This window comes from Scyliorhinus torazame, chromosome 10 (genome assembly GCF_047496885.1).
Source record: "Scyliorhinus torazame isolate Kashiwa2021f chromosome 10, sScyTor2.1, whole genome shotgun sequence".
Classification (NCBI taxonomy): Eukaryota; Metazoa; Chordata; class Chondrichthyes; order Carcharhiniformes; family Scyliorhinidae; genus Scyliorhinus; species Scyliorhinus torazame.
Genome location: NC_092716.1, coordinates 165,055,463 through 165,077,570, shown reverse-complemented (window position 1 = coordinate 165,077,570; position 22,108 = coordinate 165,055,463). Strand labels below are relative to the sequence as shown.

The following is a 22,108-nucleotide window of genomic DNA, read 5'->3' as shown; positions in this document are numbered from 1 at the left end:
CCCCTGGAAGTGGATAGAGTGCACAGAGCCCTCGCGAAGAAGCCCTGAGTGAACGAACCGCCGAGGGCGATGGTGGTACTATGCACCGATTCCTGGACAAGGAACACGTTCTGCGGTGCGCCAAAAAAGAACGGAGCAGCAGGTGGGAGAATTGTGAGCTGCGCATTTATCAAGACCTAGGCGCGGATTTGGCCAAGAGGCGAGTCAGGTTTAATCGGGCAAAACCGGCCCTCTTTAAGAAGGGGGTGAAGTTCGGGATGTTGTACCCAGTCCGTCTGTGGGTCACATATGAGGACCGGGAATTTTACTTTGAACCACCAGACGAGGCATTGACTTTCATCAGGGAAAAATGACTGGATATGAACTAAAGACACAGAATCCTTGGGGAGAGTACTGCAATGGCGATTTGTTGACAATCACTTTTGTGCTGGTTTGACTAAGTAGTGTTATGTGCAATAAGGGACTGTTTTGATGGCTAAAGTTAACTTAGTCTTACTGGGAGCTGGGTGGAGGGAAGGTTTCTGTGGTTGTTTTTTCTGTGGTTGTTTTCCCACCTTCTTTTCTGCTGTCTGTTTACAAGGGAATGTGATGCTTTGAATATGTATGTCCAAGTGGGAGGAGAGGTGAGAGAATAATGGAGAAACAGTATGTTTGGTGCCATGGGTGGGAGCTATCAGGTCAGCTAGGTCAGCTGACTCGCGGAAGCTCAGTGGGGGGTGAGCAGGTGATAACCTTGAGCTTGATATGGGGGGTTGGGTTTCTGGTGTTGTTGCCAGGGGGGAGGGAGGCGGTGGGGGGCGGGGGGGGGAGCAGCTTTGCTGACAGGGGAGGAACTGTTTCTAGGGGACAAATGGGAGGTCGAGGACGGAGGATGCCCGGGGGGGGTTTGAGGAGGCGGGGGACCCGAGCTGGAGGCTGGCCTAAAAAGGGTGATGGTTAGTCGGCGGGGAGTGGGGGGGAGAGGGGAGTCACCCTACCAGGCTGATTACATGGAATGTTAGAGGGCTGAACGGGCCGGCCAAGAGGCCTTGCGTATTCGCACATTTGAGGGGGCTGAAGGCGGGCGTGGCAATGTTACAAGAGATACACCTAAAAGTTACAGACCAGACTAGATTGAGAACGGGGTGGGTTGGCCAAGTATTCCACTCAGGGCAGGACTCAAAGACCAGGGGGATAGCGATTTTGATTAATAAACAGGTGGTATTCGAGGCAGGGAGAATCGTGTCAGACACGGGGGCAGGTGAGTGGGAAGCTGGAGGGGGTGCGGGTGGCACTCGCGAACGTATATGCTCTGAATTTGGACGATGTGGAATTTATGAGGTGGATGTTAGGTAAGATCCCAGACTTAGAGTCATATAACTTGATCATGGGGGAAGATTTTAACACAGTCATTGATCCGGAATTGGACCGGTCAAAATCCAGGACAGGGAGGGTGCTAGCCGTGGCAAAGGAATTGAAGGGGTTTGTGGAACAGATGGGGGGAGTAGACCCATGGAGGTTTGCACGGCCAAGGGCGAAGGAGTTTTCTTTTTTCTCACATAATCACAAGGTATACTCTCGCATCGACTTTTTTGTTCTGAACAGGGTTCTAATGCAGGGGGTGGTGGATACTGAATACTCGGCAACCGTAGTGTCGGATCATGCCCCGCATTGGGTGGATCTAAGGGTTAGATTGGGAAGAGGACAACGTCCGCTATGGAGGCTGGATGTGGGGTTGTTAGCAGACGAGGCGGTCCATGGGCGGGTGAACAAGTCCATCCAGAACTATCTGGAAACAAATGCTATGGGGGAGGTCTCTGCAGCAACGGTCTGGGAAGCTTTGAAGGCAGTGGTCAGAGGGGAATTAATCTCAATACGGCCCAGGTGGAACGGGCTGAGAGGGATAGGTTAGTTGAGGAGATACTCCAGGTGGACAGGAGATACTCGGAGGCCCCGGACGCGGGGCTACTGAGAGAGCAGCGGCGGTTACAGGTGGAGTTTGAGCTGTTGACTACAGGGAAGGAGGTGGAACAGCTGAGGAAGGCAAGGGGGGCGATCTATGAGTATGGGGAAAAGGCAAGCAGAATATTAGCGCACCAGCTCAGAAAAAGGGAGCCGGCCAGGGAGATAGGGAGAGTAAAGAGTAGAGGTGATTGCACAGTCCTGGACCCAGTGGCGGTGAATGAGGTGTTTAAGGACTTTTACAGCAAATTATATGAGTCAGAACCCCCGGCTGTGGTGGAGGGGATGAGACAGTTTTTAGGTCAGTTGAGGTTCCCGAGGGTGGGTGAGGATCTGGTGGAAGGGCTGGGAGCCCCAGTTGAAATTGAGGAAATAATTGAGGGGCTGGAGGGCATGCGATCAGGCAAGGCCCTGGGGCCGGACGGCTATCCGGTGGAATTCTACAAGACGTTTCCGGAGAGGTTGAGCCCACTGCTGGTGAGGACATTTAATGAAGCAAGAGAGAAGGGAGTCCTGCCCCCAACAATGTCGCAGGCTTCGATTTCATTGATCCTGAAACGGGAGAAGAATCCGGAGCAATGTGGGTCATACAGGCCAATCTTTCTACTGAATGTGGACGCCAAATTGCTGGCTAAGATATTGGCCACAAGGACAGAGAATTGTGACCCGGGAGTGATAGGAGAAGACCAGACAGGATTTGTAAAGGGCAGACAACTCACGGCCAATGTTTGAAGGCTTTTAAATGTTATTATGATGCCCTCAGAAGGAGAGGAGATGGAAGTGGTTGTCGCGATTGATGTGGAGAAGGCTTTAGATTGGGTGGAGTTGGATTACCTGTGGGAGGGGCTGGGAAGGTTTGGGTTTGGTGAGGGCTTTATTGACTGGGTGCGGTTGCTCTATCAGGTACCAGTAGCGAGTGTGCGTACGAACTGTCAGGGTATTTTAAACTACACCGAGGGACGAGACAAGGGTGTCCCCTCTCCCCGCTACTGTTTGCTCTGGCGATAGTTCCACTGGCCATGGCGTTAAGAGCCTCTAGGAACTGGAAAGAGCTGGTTCGGGGTTTGGGGGTGGGGGGGAGGGGGCGGTGAAGCACCGGGTTTTGCTTTAGCAGATGACCTGCTCTTGTCTATTTCAGACCTGTTGGAGGGGATGTGGGATGTTATGCGGATCCTAGGGGAATTTGGTAATTTGGGGGAGGGGGTGGGGGGGGGGGGGGGGGCGGTGTATTGACCTTGAAAATGACGGTTCTCCCCAGATTTCTGTTTGTCTTTCAGTGCCTCCCCATCTTCATCCCAAGCGGGTGAATAAGATTATTTTGGGCTTTCTGTGGGCAGGTAAAACCACACGAGTGAAGAAAATGTTGCTGGAGAGCAGTCGGGGGGTGGGTGGGTTGGCGCTGCTGAACTTTTGTAATTACTACTGGGCGGCTAATATAGCCATGATTAGGAAGTGGGTAGTGGGGGAGTAGTCGGTGTGGGAGCTGATGGAGGCGGCGTCATGTAAAGACACAAGTTTGGGAGCACTGATAACGGCACCTCTTCCGTTCTCGCCGGCCCAATACTCCACAAGTCCGGTGGTAGTCGCGGCTCTGAGAATTTGGGGGCAGTGTAGGTAATATAAGAGAGTGGAGGGAGCATCGGTTTGGACCCCGATTTATAATAACCATTGGTTTGTACTGGCTAGACTGGATGGTGGGTTCCGGAGATGGCAAAGGGCAGGAATTAGAAGGATGGGGGATCTATTTATAGATGGGAGCATCCCCAGCTTGAAAGCCTTGGAGGATAAATTTGAATTGCCAGCAGAGAATGGGTTTAGGTATTTGCAGGTATGAGACTTCTTGAGAAGGCAGGTTCCGGCCTTCCCACTGCAGCTCCATGCGGGATACAGGACAGAGTAGTCTCCAGTACATGGGTGGGAGAGGGGAAGGTATCAGATATCTACCAGGAACTTTTGGAATCAGAGGAAATGCCGGTGGAGGAGCTTAAGGGCAAGTGGGAAGATGAGCTAGGTGGAAGAGATAGAATCGGGTCTGTGGGCGGATGCCCTAAGCAGAGTTAATACATCCTCATCATTTGCTAGGCTTAGCCTGATACAGTTCAAGGTAGTCCACCGGGCACACTGTGGCCCTGATGAGCACGTTTTTTTGGGTAGAGGACAGGTGTGCGAGGTGCGCGGGAAGCCCAGCAAATCATGTCCACATGTTTTGGGCATGCCCGAAGCTTAGAGGGTTTTGGCAGGGTTTCGCTAAGGCGATGTCCACGGTACTCACGGGTGGTGCCGAGTCTGGAGGTGGCGATCTTTGGAGTGTCAGAAGAGCCGGGAGTCCAGGGGGTGAAAGAAGCCGGCATCTTGGCCTTTGCCTCCCTGGTAGCCCGGAGACAGGATCTTATTAACGTGGAGGGATTCAAAGTCCCCGAGTGTTAGTGACATGGCTGGGTTTCTCAGTCTTGAGAAAATAAAGTTTGCCTTAAGAGGGTCAATGTTAGGTTTCACCCGGAGGTGGCAGTCGTTCGTCGACTTTCTCGGGGAAAATTAAAATGTCAGCAGAAGCAGAATTCCAAAAAGGAGGGGGAGCGGGCGGGGGGTGGGGGGGGGGGGAAGGGGGGGGGGGGGGGCGGAGGGAGGCCAGACTATTGTTTTATGGTTGGGGCGTGCGAAGATTGTGATGGGGTGGAAATGTTTATTGCACCTTGTTTATGTCGCTGTTATTGTTATTATTAGAAAAATTGCAAATACCCTAATAAAAATATTTTTAAAAGGTTAGTGGAAGGTTTATAATTACATCTCTGTGTAAATCAAACACTAGAGGGCGTTACTACTTCTCGGTATTTAAGTCAGACTCTGAGGGAATTCTGAGAGTAGCATAAGTAGAAAGCATGGTGAAAGCATAAGAAGAAGATTAGAGTAGATAGAGTTAACATGAGGTTAGATCAGAGTGCAGTTAGTGATTAGTTAGACTATTGAGTACTGTAAGACAGATTCAATATCACTTAATTATTATCTGTAGCTCAGTAGAGTTTGCAAACTTCATTTAATTAGTAGTGTAATAATAAATTCGTTCTGTTTCAATCTTTTGATTGGTATATTTTTTGTCAACACTACATCGGGTCATTCTGGAAGAAAGGACAAAGAATACAACATATTACCAATCATGGTAATATAACATGGTACCAGATGACTGCTGAAGCAATATAGTTCGTTTAGTAAGAAACTAGTCAACAAAAAACTAACACCCAACTTGAATTTTGAAGAACAGATCTGTTACTGTGAGACAGCGAATAATCCAGGACTGATGGAGAAAGCTCACGCTCCTCGACAACTCTGGATCACCGGTAAACTAGCTGTTAACTGCCGAGTGTTCAAGCAACAGTTTCAGTTATATCTGTTGGCTTCTGATTTAAATGATGCAAGTAATGATTGGAAATTAGCTTCATTTCTAATGATGGCATAGAATTGTATAACTCATTTCAATTTGCTACGGACGAAGATAAGACTAAATATGATGTAGTCATAGCAAAATTTGACCTTCCCTGCAAGATCCAGATTAATAAAACATTTGAGCATTTTGTCTTCAAAAGAAGAATGTATATAGTCAGGTTAGTGAAGGGTTAATAATTACATCTCTGTGTAAATCAAACACTAGAGAGCGTTACTACTTCTCTGTATTTAAGTCATACTCTGAGGGAATTCTGGGAGTAGCATAAGGAGAAAGCATGGTGAAAGCATAAGAATATTAGAGTAGATAGAGTTAACACGAGGTTAGACCATAGTGTAATTAGTGATTAGTTAGATTATTGAGTACTGTAAGAGAGATTCAATATCACTTAATTATTATCTGTAGCTCAGTAGAGTGTGCAAACTTCATTTAATTAGTAGTGTAATAATAAATTAGTTTTGTTTCAATCTTTTGATTGGTATAATCTTTGTCAACACTACATTGGGTCATTCTGGAAGAAAGGGCAAAGAATACAACATATTACCAATCATGGTAATATAACAAATACCACCATGCCACCCCCTCCTTCTGGATGTATATATGTGAAAGAGAGAGGAAAGTGCAGGGGTGAGTGTGTATAGGGGAGAGGTGTGTGTGAGAGAGAAAGAAAGGGAGGTTAGTGTGTATGTGTGTGTGAGAGAGAGAGAAGGGTGGGGGTGAGGGGGTGAAAGGGAAAAGTGTGTGTGTGAGGTAAGAGTGTGTATGTGTATATGTGAGAGAGAGGTGAGAGTGTGAGTATGTATCTGTGATGTCTGATATGAGAATTCAGCTCTCCAGCAGCACTTCTAATATTGAAGGAACTTGTGAGCAAAAGAAGCAGCATTACTCCTCCTATTAAAAATGACAAAAAGAGGGCAGCATGGTGCCGCAGTGGGTTAGCATTGCTGCCTCATGATGCCAAAGCCCCAGGTTCAATCCCGGCTCTGGGTCACTGTCCGTGTGGAGTTTGCACATTCTTCCCGTGATTGCATGGGTTTCGCCCCCACAACCCAAAGATGTGCAGGGTAGTTTAATTGGCCATGCTAAATCGCCCCTTAAATGGAAAAAATGAATTGGGTACTCTAAACATTTTTTTTAACGACAAAAAGATGGTAAGACTTAAGTATTTTGTTGCGCACTGCTGCCTCACAGCGTCGAGGTCCCAGGTTTGATCCTGGCTCTGGGTCACTGTCCGTGTGGAGTTTGCACAGTCTCCCCGTGTTTGCGTGGGTTTCACCCCCACAACCCAAAGATGTGCAGAGTAGGTGGATTGGCCACGCTAAATTGCCCCTTAATTGGCAAAAATGAATTGGGTACTCTAAATTTTAAAAAAAGTATTTTGTTGAATAAGAGAATGTTTTAATTATAATAAATGTATACATATAAAAAATAGTAAATACTCCTATCAATTTGTTTTTGTATGTTTGCACTCATTGCGTAAAACAATCATGACCAGAGTTCTCCGGCCAGTGTGATTCTCTGTTTGCGCCAGCGAAACACATGGCTGAGGGACTGGAGAATCCAGCCCTCATATTTTTACGATTTAACTCTTCAACACAACAAGAAATGTTCTCAGGTGTTCTGTCAGTACTATTGGGAAATCAAAAGGGTCCTTGGCCACTGGCCAGAAAAGTTTGGGAAACCTGTGCCCGGCCATTTCAAAGTTTGTTTCTTGGAAATATTTTTATTATAACAGTGGGCTGAACAGCTGGCTTGTAATGCAGAACAAGGCCAGTAGCGCGGGTTCAATTCCAGTACCGGCCTCCCCGAACAGGCGCCGGAATGTGACGACTAGGGGCTTTTCACAGAAACTTCATTGAAGCCTACTTGTGACAATAAGTGATTATTATTATTATTTTACCAATTTCTATATAAAGCATAAAAAAACAAAAAATAACAACAAAACAGTAAGACCCCACGCACTTCCCATTATCACACAAAACCTCACCACTAAACCCCCCCAACCCACCCTTCCCCCCCCCCAACAGCTAACAGTGACCAGCTCTTTGAAGTACATTATAAATGGACACCATCTACAGTAAAACCCTTCCACCGACCCGCTCATGGTAAACCTGACCTTCTCAAGGTGCAAAAACTCCATCATGTCACACAGCCAACCGAGGCGATTGGCGATGTAGTCAACCTCCAGCCCAAGAGGATCCGCCTCCTTATCACAGTGAGGCAAAGGCCAGGACGTCTGCCCCAGTCTGGATCTCTGGCACATCCGAAACTCCCAAAATCGGCATCAGTAGGCCAGGCTCCAATCCACTGTTCAGGATTGCCGACATGGTATCAAAAAAGGACCTATCGAAGCCCACCAGCTTTGAGCATGACCAGAACATGTGTGGGTGGTGTGCCGGCCCCCTCAAACACCAATCACATCTATCCTCCACCCCATCGATAAACCAAATCATTCGTGGGGTGTGCTCGAAACACTACCTTTAGCTGGATGAGGCCCAGCCTCGCACAGAATGAGGTCACATTCACACTCCTCAGTGCCTCGCTCCAAACCTCTTCCAAGCTTGTCTACCCTCTTTGCCTTCACACCCTCAACCGAGCATGTCTCCTCCTCCACTATCCACTGGTATATGCCCGACATACTGGCCACCTCCGACCCTGAGCAGGATAAAATCCGCTCGAGCAAAAAAGAAGGCTGCTTCACCGGGAAGGCTGGAAAGTACCTTCTGACCCAGGTACACACCTGGAGATACCTGAATCCATCAGCATCTGTAAGCCCATATTTCTCCTTCAGTTCCCCCGGCGAGTGAACCGACCCCCTAAAAACAAATCTAGGCCAGACTGGGTAAGGATGGCAGATTTGCTTCCCTAATGGGATTTGGTGAATCATATGGATTTTTACAACAATAGTTGTCTTGGTCGCCAATACTGAGACTTGCTTTTTATTCCACATTTGGGGGGCAGCACGGTGACGCAGTGGTTAGCATTGTTGCCTCACGGAGCTGAGGTCCCAGGTTCGGTCCCTGCTCTGGCTCACTGTCCGTGTGGAGTTTGCACATTCTCCCCGTGTTTCCGTGGGTTTCGCCTCCACAACCCAAAGATGTGCAGGGTAGGTCAATTGGCCACGCTAAATTGCCCCTTAATTCGAAAAAATTAATTGGGTACTCTAAAATTAAAAAACAAAATTCCACACTTGTGAATTGAATTTAAATTCCTCCAGCCGCCACAGCAGGATTTGAATGCCTGTACCCAGAGTAATGTCCTGGGCCCTTGGATTACTAATCCAGTGACATTACCACTGTGCCACCTTCTCCTCCAATGACTTTCTGAAACATTAACAGAATGGAAATTGTGTGGTTTGCCTAATATGTGTCTAATCTGCTTGCATAGGTCACTGCCCAAGCAGTAAAGACTTACCTTATGGGGTCTTACCATTAATGAGCATCAATAGTCTTACCTTTTGCCGGACCTCAGAGTATGAAGTTCCGTATTTCTGTTCCAGGTATCTGTAATCATAGTTTGGGAAAGGCGAGGGGGAAGGATAATTTCCAGATTTCCACAGTTTCCATAAGTTCACTCCAACAATCATCAGGATAATCAGGACTCCTGATCCATATATTCCTATTTCCCAGCCAGGTGGATTTTTGATCACTGATGGAAGAAACAATAAACCATCTCCATGGTTAATAATGTGGACATGCAAAGAGAATCTTTTGTCCACCCAACTGTACCCGAATATTCACAAGCGGGCTATGACTAGAGGCTTATATGACTCAAGTTATGTTCTTAGAGGGCTATTTTTGCCTGTGTATACCACAGCACTGGGGCGACAAAGCTGAGTGCTGAAACTACAGAACTGTGTTTACATGGCCAGATGACGTGCACAGGTGTCATACATGAAGGAAGGTGTTTACAGGGTTTTACTTACCGGTAAGTGGGATCGATGATAAACAAGCGAGAATGAAAGACTCATGAGAAAGAAGTGCTATGAGCGTTACAAGAGAATGAGCAAAACTACAAAGACGTTAAGTCAATAAAAAGAATATATAAAACCTACGGGCGCAATAATGAATCCTGTAAAAAGAAAACCAAATCAGCTTTGGCAGCTGACTGACTTTAAAAAATGTTTAAAAAAAAAAAAAAATTTAGAGTCCCCAATTAATGTTTTTCCAATTAAGGGGCAATTTAGCGTGTTCAACTCACCTACCCTGCACATCTTTGGGTTGTGGGGGTGAAACCCACGCAAACACAGGGAGAATGTGCAAACACCACACGGACAGTGTCCCAGAGCTGGGATCGAACCTGGGACCTCGGCACCGTGAGGCAGCAGGGCTAACCCACTGTGTCCCCGTGCTGCTAAAAAATGTTTTTATTCCTTTCTCACAGCTGGTGTACAGAGTGAATAGGGCAAACCTGTAATCTATCTCTTTGCTTGTACCAAAAAACAATTCAAATTGAATCCAATTCATGGTCCCAGAAAAGCGACATACTCGATCCAAGCTAACAAAAACAGGCATTACACCTGATCTCAGGCTTGATCCTTCCCATGATCTTAGCCGAATGGTCGAGAAGCAGACGGGCACTCTGGGAGTACTCTTGGGAGTGAAACCATGATTCCAGACTCAATCAGGAAGCTACCCATGTGGATTTGGGAATTAGGACAAAAGTAAGGTTGCTTCATCTATCATGTGTGCCCTCACTCCCAACCAAGGAACTGAGAAATAGGGAACTAGTAGGGCTACAGAGAAGGTGCACTTAAATTGTGAGACCACAAGGAAAAAATTAGATTAAATAAATCAGGCATACTTTAACATCTACAGTGCTCTCCCAATGGAGTGTTCCTTTACATGGATAGCCACCTAGGAATTCACGATGTCTGGGTTATAATTAAACAGAAAACCCTTTAAGTTAAATAAATAAATAATTGGCTTTTACAAGAACAATTCTTCACACTAGCCAGGAGAACTGCTGCCTCCTGGCGCCGAGGACCCGGATTCGATCCCGGCTCTGGGTCACTGTCCGTGTGGAGTTTGCACATTCTCCCCGTGCCTGCGTGGGTCTCACCCCCATAACCCAAAGATGTGCAGGGTAGGTGGATTGGGCACAATAAATTGCCCCTTAATTGGAAAAAAATTATTGGGTATTATAAATTTATTTAAAAAAATTAACCCTGCCCTGGAAACAGGAATCTTTTTGCATATTCACCATAATATGCTTGCTTTTGTCAAATAAATACCAGTCTGGACAAGGTCACACATGACAGATACAGAGCTATCTTAGCTCATCTGTCGAGTAGGGCAATGCTTTTGTCCCCTTATCTCAAATGGGGCTTGAATGACACCAAAGGGCTTTTGCCTCATAGAGAGCTCTAGTTCCAAGTACTGATTATGTGAATTACTGTTGGTACAAGGCGACATGAAAACGCTTGCTGAAGAGGTGTGTAATTCAAACGATCACAGCTCAGGGGAAGGACCAGCATTAAGACCTTTGCCAGCTCAAGGGGTCATCACCCTCCTGGCATTGTGTGGGCCCCATCTGAGTACAAGGAAACAGCAGCCTGCACAGGAATGACAGAGGACTGAGCATTAGGAGGCCAGAGGAAACAGATGAGAGGCATGTTGGTGAAGGAAACACTAATCTCAGCACAGAATCTACAGGCATGGGCGAAGATGCCTGTAAGCGGCCATTTGGGCCAACGAGCCTGCACCGACCCTCTGAAAAAGCAACCTATCCAGGCCTACCTCCCCCACCCCACCTCACCCACACTATCCCCATAACCACGCCTAACCTACACATTTTGAACAATAAGGGGCAATTTAGCATGGTCAATCCACATAATCTGCAAATCTCTGGACTGTGGGTGGAAACAGGAGCACATGGAGGAAACCCATGCAGACACGGGGAGAACGTGAAAACTCCACACAGTCACCCAAGGCTGGAATTGAACCCAGATCCCTGGCGCTGTGAGGTCGCAGTTCTAACCACTATGCCACCATGCCACCTCTCCAAGCAGATGGTCACAGGCATCTGTAACCTCATCAGTGCAGACCTCTGCAGTATCTGCTGCATACTGACACATCAGTTGACAGATGCCCATTCATCAAGGCCGGACAACACATCAAATTCACAACTGATGGGGTATTGCACGTTCAGAAGGCACTGAGTCTAATGCCTGGACCGGTGACCCTGCAATACTCTTCTGCAATGACTCAATCATTGTGGTGGTCTGCTGCACTCTTCATAACATGGTCCTCCAGAGAGGTATGGGCCTTGAGGACAGAGAAGCCTTGGAAGGGGACAACACATCGGGAGTGGAGGAGGAATTCAAGGCAGAGGGAGATGACGATGAACAGAGAGGTGACTCCTGCTGCATGATAAGATTGCCTCCTCCTTTTACTCTCTGTGAAGAAAACCTTCCTCTCCCTTATGTGTACCAGCCCTCCGACCACTCTATGATATCTCAAATCCGTGTGGTGCAGTGGGAGGTTTTGGCACAAATTCACTCCCTCAGGGCAACCAGCAGCCTCAGTGGAGGCTGACTTGGTTGCCTGACACCTGCCTAAATTCCTGCCCCCATTAGTTTTAAATTGGACAGGAAACCCATCTCTGTATTTATTAAGGGCTCGTACCTGTGAAAATCCAAACTTCAGCCAGTTTCCCCACTATGGCTGGGTTTCTGACACAAAAAGAGACCATTCCTATTTCCCACCTCCATGACCAAAATCCAGCTCCAGGAATACACCACACTCTACTGGAGGATGTATTATTCTCACTCCATTAACTCAGCATCGGAGCAGAGGTGAAACTACTTCACTCGCGTGCTAGACTGATGCCCAGGCCTCAGCAGAATCTCAGGTATAAAACACAATGAGATTTCCTGCCCTAATGGTCTCGGCTGCAGTATAAAGGTTTAATAACAATATAAATACATCATGGGCGATCTCAGATCACGTGTCACAAGAACGCAGAGAGCGATGCCTCTGGAAGGAGTCTCATGCTTATCTGTCCCTGTATATAGTTGCAAATATTTCATAAATGTTTGGAAGTTTCAAGATGCCTTATTTCCAGTAGTCCCTGTCAAACACACTCTGGTCCCCATTTCTCATATTATTTCATCAGCCATCTTCTCACATGCAAAAGCACTAGAACTTGAGTATCAGTGTAAAACTAATTCAGTGCTTTGCTCCAGTGAGATCCAAGAGTAAAATTCTGATTAAGGACAGTGCAATCTTAAATATCAATCTTAATAAGTTGATTACAAGTCTATGGAATGATCCCTTGGCTAAGTCTTTTTAGTGGATTTTTGGTCACTTGTAATGAAAAATATAAAACCTCTGGGAAAATAAGTTCTGTGCATTTTAAATTGATAACATGTTTTACAGTGACTGAAAATGGGCCATTAGATCCTCAGGTGGCCTTAATGAGCCTCCTCCAGCTCATATTTTAGATGGCCTTGCAGCAGCTTTCAGATTGCCTGGTAGTATTGTGCCATTTTTGAAGACTAATGAAGGTGACAAATTCTAATCCTGGAATATGGGTTCCAGCAGTGAAGCATCGACTATTAATAGATTATTAAAGCTAAAATAGAAACACACACTACTTCTAGAGGCATTGTTTCTTATTGCAAATGAGTAAAACCACATTAAAAAACAATTTACCAGGAAAACATTCCTTCTCTTGTAATCAACTTGGTAAAATTTAAATTGAAGATAACACTTCTCTTAAAGTAAGGCTTGATACAATTCACACCTCTTTAACCTGGGGTTACCCCATCTCTGGATCTGTAAAGATTTAATCACCTGCTAATGCTCGCATTCCTAGCATTGTTTGGCATCTTTGAATTTGTCTATATATGTGTTTCTGGAACAGACCTCTTCATTCACCTGAGGAAGGAGCTGCGCTCCGAAAGCTAGTGACATCGAAACAAACCTGTTGGACGTTAACCTGGTGTTGTAAGACTTCGTACTGTTCTCTTAAAAGGAAGTTTTCTCCTGGAAAACTCACAGGAACCTACCGGAATGAACTGCTGTGTTCACACCAAGTGCTGCACCAAGATTCTCAAATTCTTATGGAAATGCAGCCTGAGTTCAGCATCAGGGTCCAATCTGGCACAAGAATGAAGATGGGTGAGACCATCTGGGGACGAAATGTCACTCTGCTTCATATCCCGGATTCAGCTGGGGCTGGCGCAAATGATTGCCACTTTGGACCAGATTTTCAATGCCCAATGGAGGCAGGAATGTGGGTCTCAAAACTTGAAATCTTGATGTTTTTGCCTGCAAATACAGATTTCCTCTCCCTTCCTGGCCCTGCATTATTTCTGTCTGTCTGTTTCAAGGATCGCCAAGAGCCTCAGGTCCACACACACCGTGTTTGAGGTGGGGGTTGCCATCATGAGGCCTATCGGAAATGTGAATTGCCCCACATCCTGCTATTTTCATGTGCCGGTATGTGTCTTGGAAGCCCTCAAAAAAACAACTTCCCTTTGGCGAGCGCAGCCTGGATTTTTGCCGAGGAAACAGGAAAGGTTGAGTTTGAAAATCTCCCAACTTGGCCTCCATTAAAAACGAGGCCAACATGAACATTTTCCGCGGCAGGATTGAGTTGTGACTGCCTACACCAGAAGCAGTTTGGAGCGGTGACCCTGATGAGGATGTGGGTGGATTACCTCTTGTGCCTGAAAAAAGGGCCACCTGGGCACTGGTTCCTGCCATGAGGGAAGAAGCTGGAGGAGTCTTGCAGGTTTGTTGGAGGAGAAATGTCAGTGCCATCTTTGGCCAACTGGTTAGTTAGAAAAACTGGTTATTTAGAACTCGTTAGTTGGAAGAAATGGTCCATCATGGGCCCCCCCTAGGGAACTATAGATTTTATAATGCTGACTATTGACTTTCTCTAATAAAAGACTGCACATTGGTCAATTAATTTTGGTAAAGCTTCACAAGACACAGCCATGTAGATGGCTGCACCTTGCCAGCTACAGAAGGGTCCGACTCTCTGTATTAACACATCTGAGCAACATAGATCCGCAATCCGCCAACATAGATACTAGTGCGGCCACATGTGGAAAGTTGCTGTGCCCATTTTCTTAGGCTTTCTGCCCTTATGACAAGCTCTTTTCCTGGAGGGATCACACAGATCTTCCCTTCCTCTTTCACCCCTTCCCCATCCTACCCTGCCTTTCTGCCACCGTGTGGTCTGCCACAAACCTTAACCTCTGACGTAAGGTTTCAGTGTTTTAACTGTTTGTGGGTTACAGACATTAATTGAAGCCTTCAGAAGTTTTTACTCCTTCACCCTAAATTTGTGGATTTCACACTATGGGTTCAGGCTGCAGGGGGAGTGTAAATTTGGTCTGTTTGAAGTGAGGTCTAATTTTAAATAACCCAGTAGATTTGTGTTTTGCGCTTGTGCAATTTCCCTCTCAGCAAAAATCATATCTACTGGAAATGGAGGTAGGGCTTTAACATTTGAGTCCCACCCAACATTTTCTAGGATCTCCAAAGTCCACCCAACTCCACACAAATGCAGTCCTTCGTAATCATTAGGGAACATGCTGAGGAATTGGGAACATTCTGACAGGTAAGTGTTAAATGTTTTGACAAGGTCACTATTGGATGTTGTATTTTAATATAGATGTGTTTTAACTGCAGTGATTCTTCGCAGCACTATGTTCTGCAAACATAAGGGGGGGCGATTCTCCGATATTGAGGCCAAGTGTTCGCGCCGTCGTGAATGCCGTCACGTTTCACGACGGCGCAAACAGGGCCCGGACATAATATATTCTGGCCCCCATAGGGGGCAGCACGGCGCTGGAGTGGTTCACGCCGCTCCAGCGTCCTTACGTGGCGCCAAATGGGTGCCGCGCCAACCTGCGCATGCGCAGTTGGGCCGCGCCATCCTGCGCATGTGCGGGGAACGTCTTACGCACGCTGGCCCCTCACCAACATGGAGCCGGCGTTCTGGGGCCGCGCGCGGAAGGAGGTAGGCCCATGGGGGGAGAGGCCGGACCGCCGATCGGTGGGCCCCTACGCAGGCCAGACCCCATCGGAGGCCACCTCGGTGAAGGAGCCCGGAGCCCCCCCCCCACCCCCAGCGTTCCCGCTGAGTTCCCGCCGGCAGCGGCCAGGGCTGGACGGCGTCGGTGGGAACCTTTTGTGTCGTAGCGGCTGCTCGGCCCATCCGGCCGGAGGATGGCCGCTCACCGGTTCTCCGAGCGGCCCGGTGCGAATCGCACGCCGCTGGTTTCCGGGGGCTTGGAGAATCGCGTGCGGGAGTCGGGGCGGCGTGGCCCGATTCGCGCAGCGCCTCGGCGATTCTCCCACCCGGCATGGGGGGGGGGGGAGAATAGCACCCAAGATCTCTTTGGTTTTTTAATATAAATTTAGAGTACCCAATTCATTTTTTCCAATTAAGGGGCAATTTAGCGTGGCCAATCCACCTACCCTGCACATCTTTGGGTTGTGGGAGTGAAACCCATGCAAACACGGGGAGAATGTGCAAACTCCACATGGACAGTGACCCAGAGCCGGGATTGAACCTGGGACCTCGGCGCCGTGAGGCAGCAGGGATAACCCACTGCGCCACCGTGCTGCCCCTGCAAACATAAGTTGACAATTACATTGACCAGCATTGTTCAAGTGTTGAGATGTATTAGAATACTTTTCCCATTTGAAAAAGTGTTCTTATGCATTCAAAATAGAATAAAACACTACTTGAGATCTCAACTGTAATAATCTAAAATGATGTAAATTATCACAACACTTTTAATTTGAATAAAATACCTTCACCAGTTTTCACTGAGAGAAATAGTCTCCCACCTGCAACTGGACTACTATGGTTGACAAGGTATCTGATGTAGCTAAGATAAAAAAGGCTATCTCGTGTTCAGTTTCAATAGACTTCATTGTTTACATTTCCCAGGGTTTGTTATTATAACTGAGCTTTTATGAATGTTTGGCAGAGCTTCAAAAGCCACTGGTCTCAGCAGGGATCTATGTTCAGATTTTGATTGACAATTTCAAGAGGTTATTAAAGGATTATCTGCCTTTGATGTGATAAATTAAATAGGTTTGCTTTTATAATAGATTGACAACTTGAAGGTGTTTTTTGAGTGGCTTTTATGAATGAGAAGTTTTTTTTCAGTACGCAGTGTGCTTGAATAACAGTTCTATTATATTCATAGAATACCTATAGTGCGGAAGGAGGCCATTTGACTCATTGTGTGTGCACCTACCCTCTGAAAGAGCAGCCACCCAGTCCCACACCCCGACCTATCCCCATAACCCCACCTAACCTTTGGACACTTAAGGGCAAAGCCTAACATGCACAACTTTGGACTGTTGGATTATTTTGATTGTTAGAAGTTTATTTTTTAATGTCAATTCAAATGTCATCTTGAGGTCTATCCACAGCGGTTACTGAATAGTGGCTACGGAGGATGCATGTGGGGCATGTGGGGCATGGGGGCACCATGGGAGATATGCAGGGAATAGAGGGGCATGAGAGATATGGGGACATGGAGGAAGTATGGGAGATATGATAGGGTATAGGAGATATGGGGAATACGGCAGTAGGAGGGGGCATGGAGGTGGATGGGGGTGAGGTTTGGGAGCATTGGAACAATGTTGGAGCTAGGCTGCTCCCCAAGAACTGAGATGGGGCTTCTAACCAGCCTGCTTCCACACCACACCCCTCTTACACTATATAGTGGCTCATCAAGCCTAAGCCCTCTCTGCCCGCATCTCTCAGAGGCAAAAATATGGTGGAAATGGGATTCTGCAGAAGCTTGCATTGCAAAAGTGTCTGACTCATGTTTCGTGAGCCAGAGATGAAAATCTGGGACTTTGGAGCGAGCATGTGAGCAAAGTGGTTTCACCATTGCTCTGACGCTGAGTTAATGGAAAGTCTCAGTAAGAACCACCTTTATTCCCTTTTCAGTCAGAATGCAGTGTACTGCAGTGGGTAGCACTGTTGCTTCATAGCTCCAGGGTCCCAGGTTCGATTCCTGGCTTGGGTCACTGTCTGTTTGGAGTCTACATGTTCTCCCGTGTCTGCGTGGGTTTCCTCCAAGTGCTCCGGTTTCCTCCTACAAGTCCCGAGAGACGTGCTGTTAGGTAATTTGGACATTCTGAATTCTCCCTCCATGTACCCGAACAGGCGCCGGAATTTGGTGACTAGGGGCTTTTCACAGTAACTTCATTGCAGTGTTAATGTAAGCCTACTTGTGACAATAAAGATTATTATTTAAGCCATATTCCAAGTGGTATCTGGAGGAACTTAGTTTACTCCTGGTCCATTTGAATCTGCTTTAATCAGCATGCCCGCCATGAAGCCTGCACAATTTCCTTTGTTCTGTAATTCTGCTGAATCCCACTTGCCTCCCACAATACGGCGTAGATCTTAATTTTGTTCAATAGTGTGAAATTAATTTTGTTCAATAGTGTGAAATTGGTGATACCAAATTGTTATCCCATTTTACAACTCTCTAGAATTTTATTTCCATTGAAGTGCACAAGAGATATAAAATGGGCGGCTGATTCACAACCATCAATTGTACACTCATGCACAAAAGTAACCCTGACCTGTGTTTGTGTAAGTGTGTCACTTTTCACTTTTTATAATTTCCCTTTTATAATTTCCCTTCTCACATATTTCTGTTGCTCTGACTGTGGGCGTGGCGAGGAAACGAAGCAGAAAATGAGCACCCAATTTGCTACTACATCCATTTAACCCTCCTGCCAAAGTCACATTCCATTGGCCAAACAGATGATTTTGAGGATGTCAGATTATCTGCATGCTTCTTATGGTCCGAATATATCATTTACTGAAGGAGCAGCTGTGCTGCTTGGTGTTAAAGGTAACTCACCACTTGTGGGATATTCTGCTGGGTTTTCTTCCATGGTGGATGGTTGGCTTTGGAACTTGCCTGTAAATGAGAAACAGGGCAATTGCATAATCCACAGGAATCTAACAAATAGTGCTGTATAAAACCCTTCATAAAGTGAAGTAGAAATCTAATTTTGTTAATATTTTGTAAGGAAGTTAAGATAATTTAACACAGTTGTCTCTGAGTTGCTGTCCTTCCCAGGGTGCTGTGCAGGGCAATGAAGGAATGGTAGCCTCTGCTGTTGATTGTAAGCCAAGGAAAAAAGTTTCCATTTTCCTCTTCACCTTGCCCCCGGCCATAGATCACAATAATTGGCTGCTGAAGACTGTGCTCATAATGAAACAACACCTGAGACCCTTTTACATTAAAAACATGTTGCCAGGGCAACTATTGCTCTGCTAGGAAAGGCAACCAACTTTTCATGAATATTTTAAGAGGCAGAGGTAACAACAAGTTCAAGTTCAGGCACTTGCAGACGTGAGGCGAATGCGTAAGTCGGGACTTTGCGTTTGCCTCTGGAGAGCGTTTGTGGATCGAGGTAGATCTCCTTCATGGCAGTGGCAAAATGAGGTTACTGGGTAACTGTGTAGCTTCACATTCACTCGGCTGTCTCAGGCCAGATAAACACATTAGTCACAAGAAGTCCCATTTCCTCCCTCATTGAGCTATCAGTGATCACGGTACTTCGAGTCCACAAACTACAGCCACTCCTCCATAACCCTGATCCACATTCCTCACTCTGGAGTCCTGGTCGAGACGGGGTGGAAACACATGTATGATAGGGCAGCACGGTGGCACAGTGGTTCGCATTGCTGCTTAAGACGCTGAGGACCTGGGTTTGAATCCCGGCCCTGGGTCACTGTCCATGTGGAGTTTGCACGTTCTCCCCGTGTCTGCGTGGGTTTCTCCCCCACAACCCAAAGAAGTGCAGGATACTTGCCCCTTAATTGGAAAAATAATTGAGTACTCTAAATTTATTTAAAAAACATGTATATATATGTATGTGGGCAGCACAGTGATTAGCACTGTGGCTTCACAGTGCCAGGGTCCCAGGTTTGATTCCCCACTGGGTCACTGTCTGTGTGGAGTCTGCATGTTCTCCCCGTGTCTGCGTGGGTTTCCTTCGGGTGCTCCGGTTTCCTCCCACAGTCCAAAGATGTGCACGTTAGGTGGATTGGACATGCTAAATTGCCCTTCGTGTCCAAAAAGGCTAGGAGGGGTTATTGGGTTACGGGGTAGGGTGGAAGTGAGGGCTTAAATGGGTCGGTGCAGACTCGATGGACCGAATGGCCTCCTTCTGCACTGTATGTTCTATGTTCTATACATATATATATATATATATATAGTAAGAAGTCTTACAATACCAGGTTAAAGTCCAAAGGGTTTGTTTCAAACACTAGCTTTCAGAGCACTGCTCCTTCCTCCGCCGGGTCAGAGAATCGCCGGGAGGGGCGGCGTGAATCCCGTCCCTGCCGGCCGCCGAATTCTCCGGCACTGGAGATTCGGTGGGGTCTTGAATTGCGCCGCGCCGGTCGGCCGCCCCCCCCCCCCCCCCCCCCCCGCCCCCACCCCCCCCCGGCGACTCTCCAGCCCGCGATGGGCTGCAGTCCCGCTGCTGTAATGCCGGTCCCGCTGGCGTGAAGTAAACCACAATCCCTTACCGGTGGGACCAGGCGGCGCGAGCGGACTCCGGGGTCCTGGGGGGCGCGCGGGGCGATCTGGCCCCGGGGGGTGACCCCACGGTGGCCTGGCCCGCGATCGGGGCACACCGATCTGCGGGCGGGCCTGTGCCGTGGGGGCACTCTTTTACTACGCGTCGGCTGTGTAGGTCTCCGCGATGGCCGAAGCATAGGTGACCCCCCTGCGCATGCGCGCGGATGACGTCAGCAGCAGCTGACGCTCCCGCGCATGCGCGGACTTCCGCCGGTTGGCGGAGTCCCTTTGGTCCCGGTGTGGTGCCAAAGGCCTTCCACGCCAGCCGGCGGGACGGCAACCACTCCGGCGCGCGCCTAGCCCCTAAAGGTGAGGGCTTGGCCCCTAAAGGTGCGGAGAAATCTGCACCTTTGGGGCGGCCTGACGCCGGAGTGGTTCACGCCACTCCATCCCGCCGGGACCCCCCGCCCCTCCGGGTAGGGAAGAATCCCGGCCCATATACATATATATATATATCTTTGTCAACCAGAGTGCATTTAAAAATTATTTTTTTCTCTCTTTCAAAATAGACAATTGCTGGGCTGATAAAATGGCACCAGCTGATCACATGCTGGCTTCCAGAGGTTTCTGAGCACTTTAAAAGTGAACACAGACACCTCACACCTCCTGGAATGTAACACTCCATGCAGCATATAAACATACCAACCGAGCCAACACAATGATCTCGCAGACGAGAAGTCTTCCCCAGCCAGCTATGAACAAAGGCAGCTGTTTGCAACTCCTAGCCTCTAATCTGGTGCTAACGGCCAAAGCATTATCTGTTCAAACACAAAATGGTTCTCAAACAGGGCCCTCGTTCAACAACTTGAAACCAGTGTCACATAACTGAGACTTGAGCTGTCTGAACTCTGAACTGTCTGAACTCCTTTAATTAACTAGCTTTTGGAAGTTATAGGTAGTTATGGTTTGACCTCCGAAGAGACAACAGTAGCTCCAGGCAAGCAGCCTGCGTTGTCAACCACCTTACCATTAAGCAGGTGACAGCACAAAGAACTCTGGTCCTCATCAAAACTGCAAACTACTGGAACACTGGAACTTGTGCCTTCAAGAATGTGTGTGTGTGCAAAAATAAACCAACTCCTTTGCCAGACGGCAGGTGGTGGAATTCCCACAGCTACTGCCACACACAGTACAGGACAGGGTGCTCTCGGGGGGGGGGGGGGGGGGGGGGGGGGGAGTGGGGAAGATCTCGGAAACTTACCAGGTGATGCAGGAGGAGGAGGAGGCCTCGGTGGTGGAGTTGAAATGTAAGTGGGAGGAGGAGTTGGGAGAGGAGATCGAAGAGGGGACGTGGGCAGATGCCCTAGGGAGGGTGAATTCTTCCTCTTCGTGCGCGAGGCTCAGCCTCATACAGTTTAAGGTGCTGCACAGGGCACACATGACCGGGACAAGGATGAGCAGGTTCTTTGGGGGTGAGGACAGGTGTGTTAGGTGCTCAGGGAGCCCAGCAAATCACACCCATATGTTCTGGGCATGCCCAGCGCTGGAGGAATTTTGGAAGGGTGTAGCGAGGACGGTGTCGAGGGTGGTAGGATCCAGGGTCAAACCGGGCTGGGGGCTCGCAATATTTGGGGTGGCAGAGGAGCCGGGAGTGCAGGAGGCGAAAGAGGCCGGAATTATGGCCTTTGCGTCCCTGGTAGCCCGGCGAAGGATTCTCCTTCAGTGGAAAGATACGAAGCCCCCAAGCGTGGAATCCTGGATCAGCGATGTGATGAACGGTTACTACCTTATCATCATGTAAGGTGATGTCCCCTTTAAGACCGGGCTTGGAGCCCTGGGGACTCCGCCTCTGGCTCCGCCCATCTGGGAGCCATACATAAAGGCCTGCCTCATGGTCTGTGTAACAGTCAGCTCTCGTCTCTAGCTGTAGTATAGTTATTAGTCTAATAAAGCCTTCTTTACAGTTTAATCTCTAAGCGTCATTATTGAGGGTACCTCAAGCGATATGGCAGGGTTCATTAAATTGGAGAGGGTGAAATTCGCCTTGAGAGGGTCGGTACAAGGGTTCTTTAGGCGGTGGCAACCGTTCTTAGATTTTCTGGCAGAACGATAGACATTGGTCAATGGCAGTAGCAGCTCGGGGGGTGGGGGGGGGGGTTTACTTTATTTTTGTTTATGTTATTTACACTGGA

General features: G+C 47.8%; 1 protein-coding gene across 2 annotated transcripts in view; it reads right to left on the bottom strand.

The window, feature by feature from the left end:
* The window catches only part of syt12 (synaptotagmin XII), a 354,836-nt gene that overhangs the window by 60,636 nt on the left and 272,092 nt on the right, over positions 1 to 22,108 (bottom strand). Inside the window, exons 3-4 of one of the 2 annotated variants that reach the window (XM_072518902.1) lie at positions 18,243 to 18,302; positions 8,835 to 9,028 (exon numbers count right to left, since the gene is read on the bottom strand). In XM_072518902.1, the coding sequence (XP_072375003.1) occupies positions 8,835 to 9,028; positions 18,243 to 18,276 (228 nt within the window). In that variant the 5' untranslated portion in view covers positions 18,277 to 18,302. The remainder of the gene's footprint in view (positions 1 to 8,834; positions 9,029 to 18,242; positions 18,303 to 22,108) is intronic. The other variant, XM_072518903.1, reaches the window with a different exon arrangement.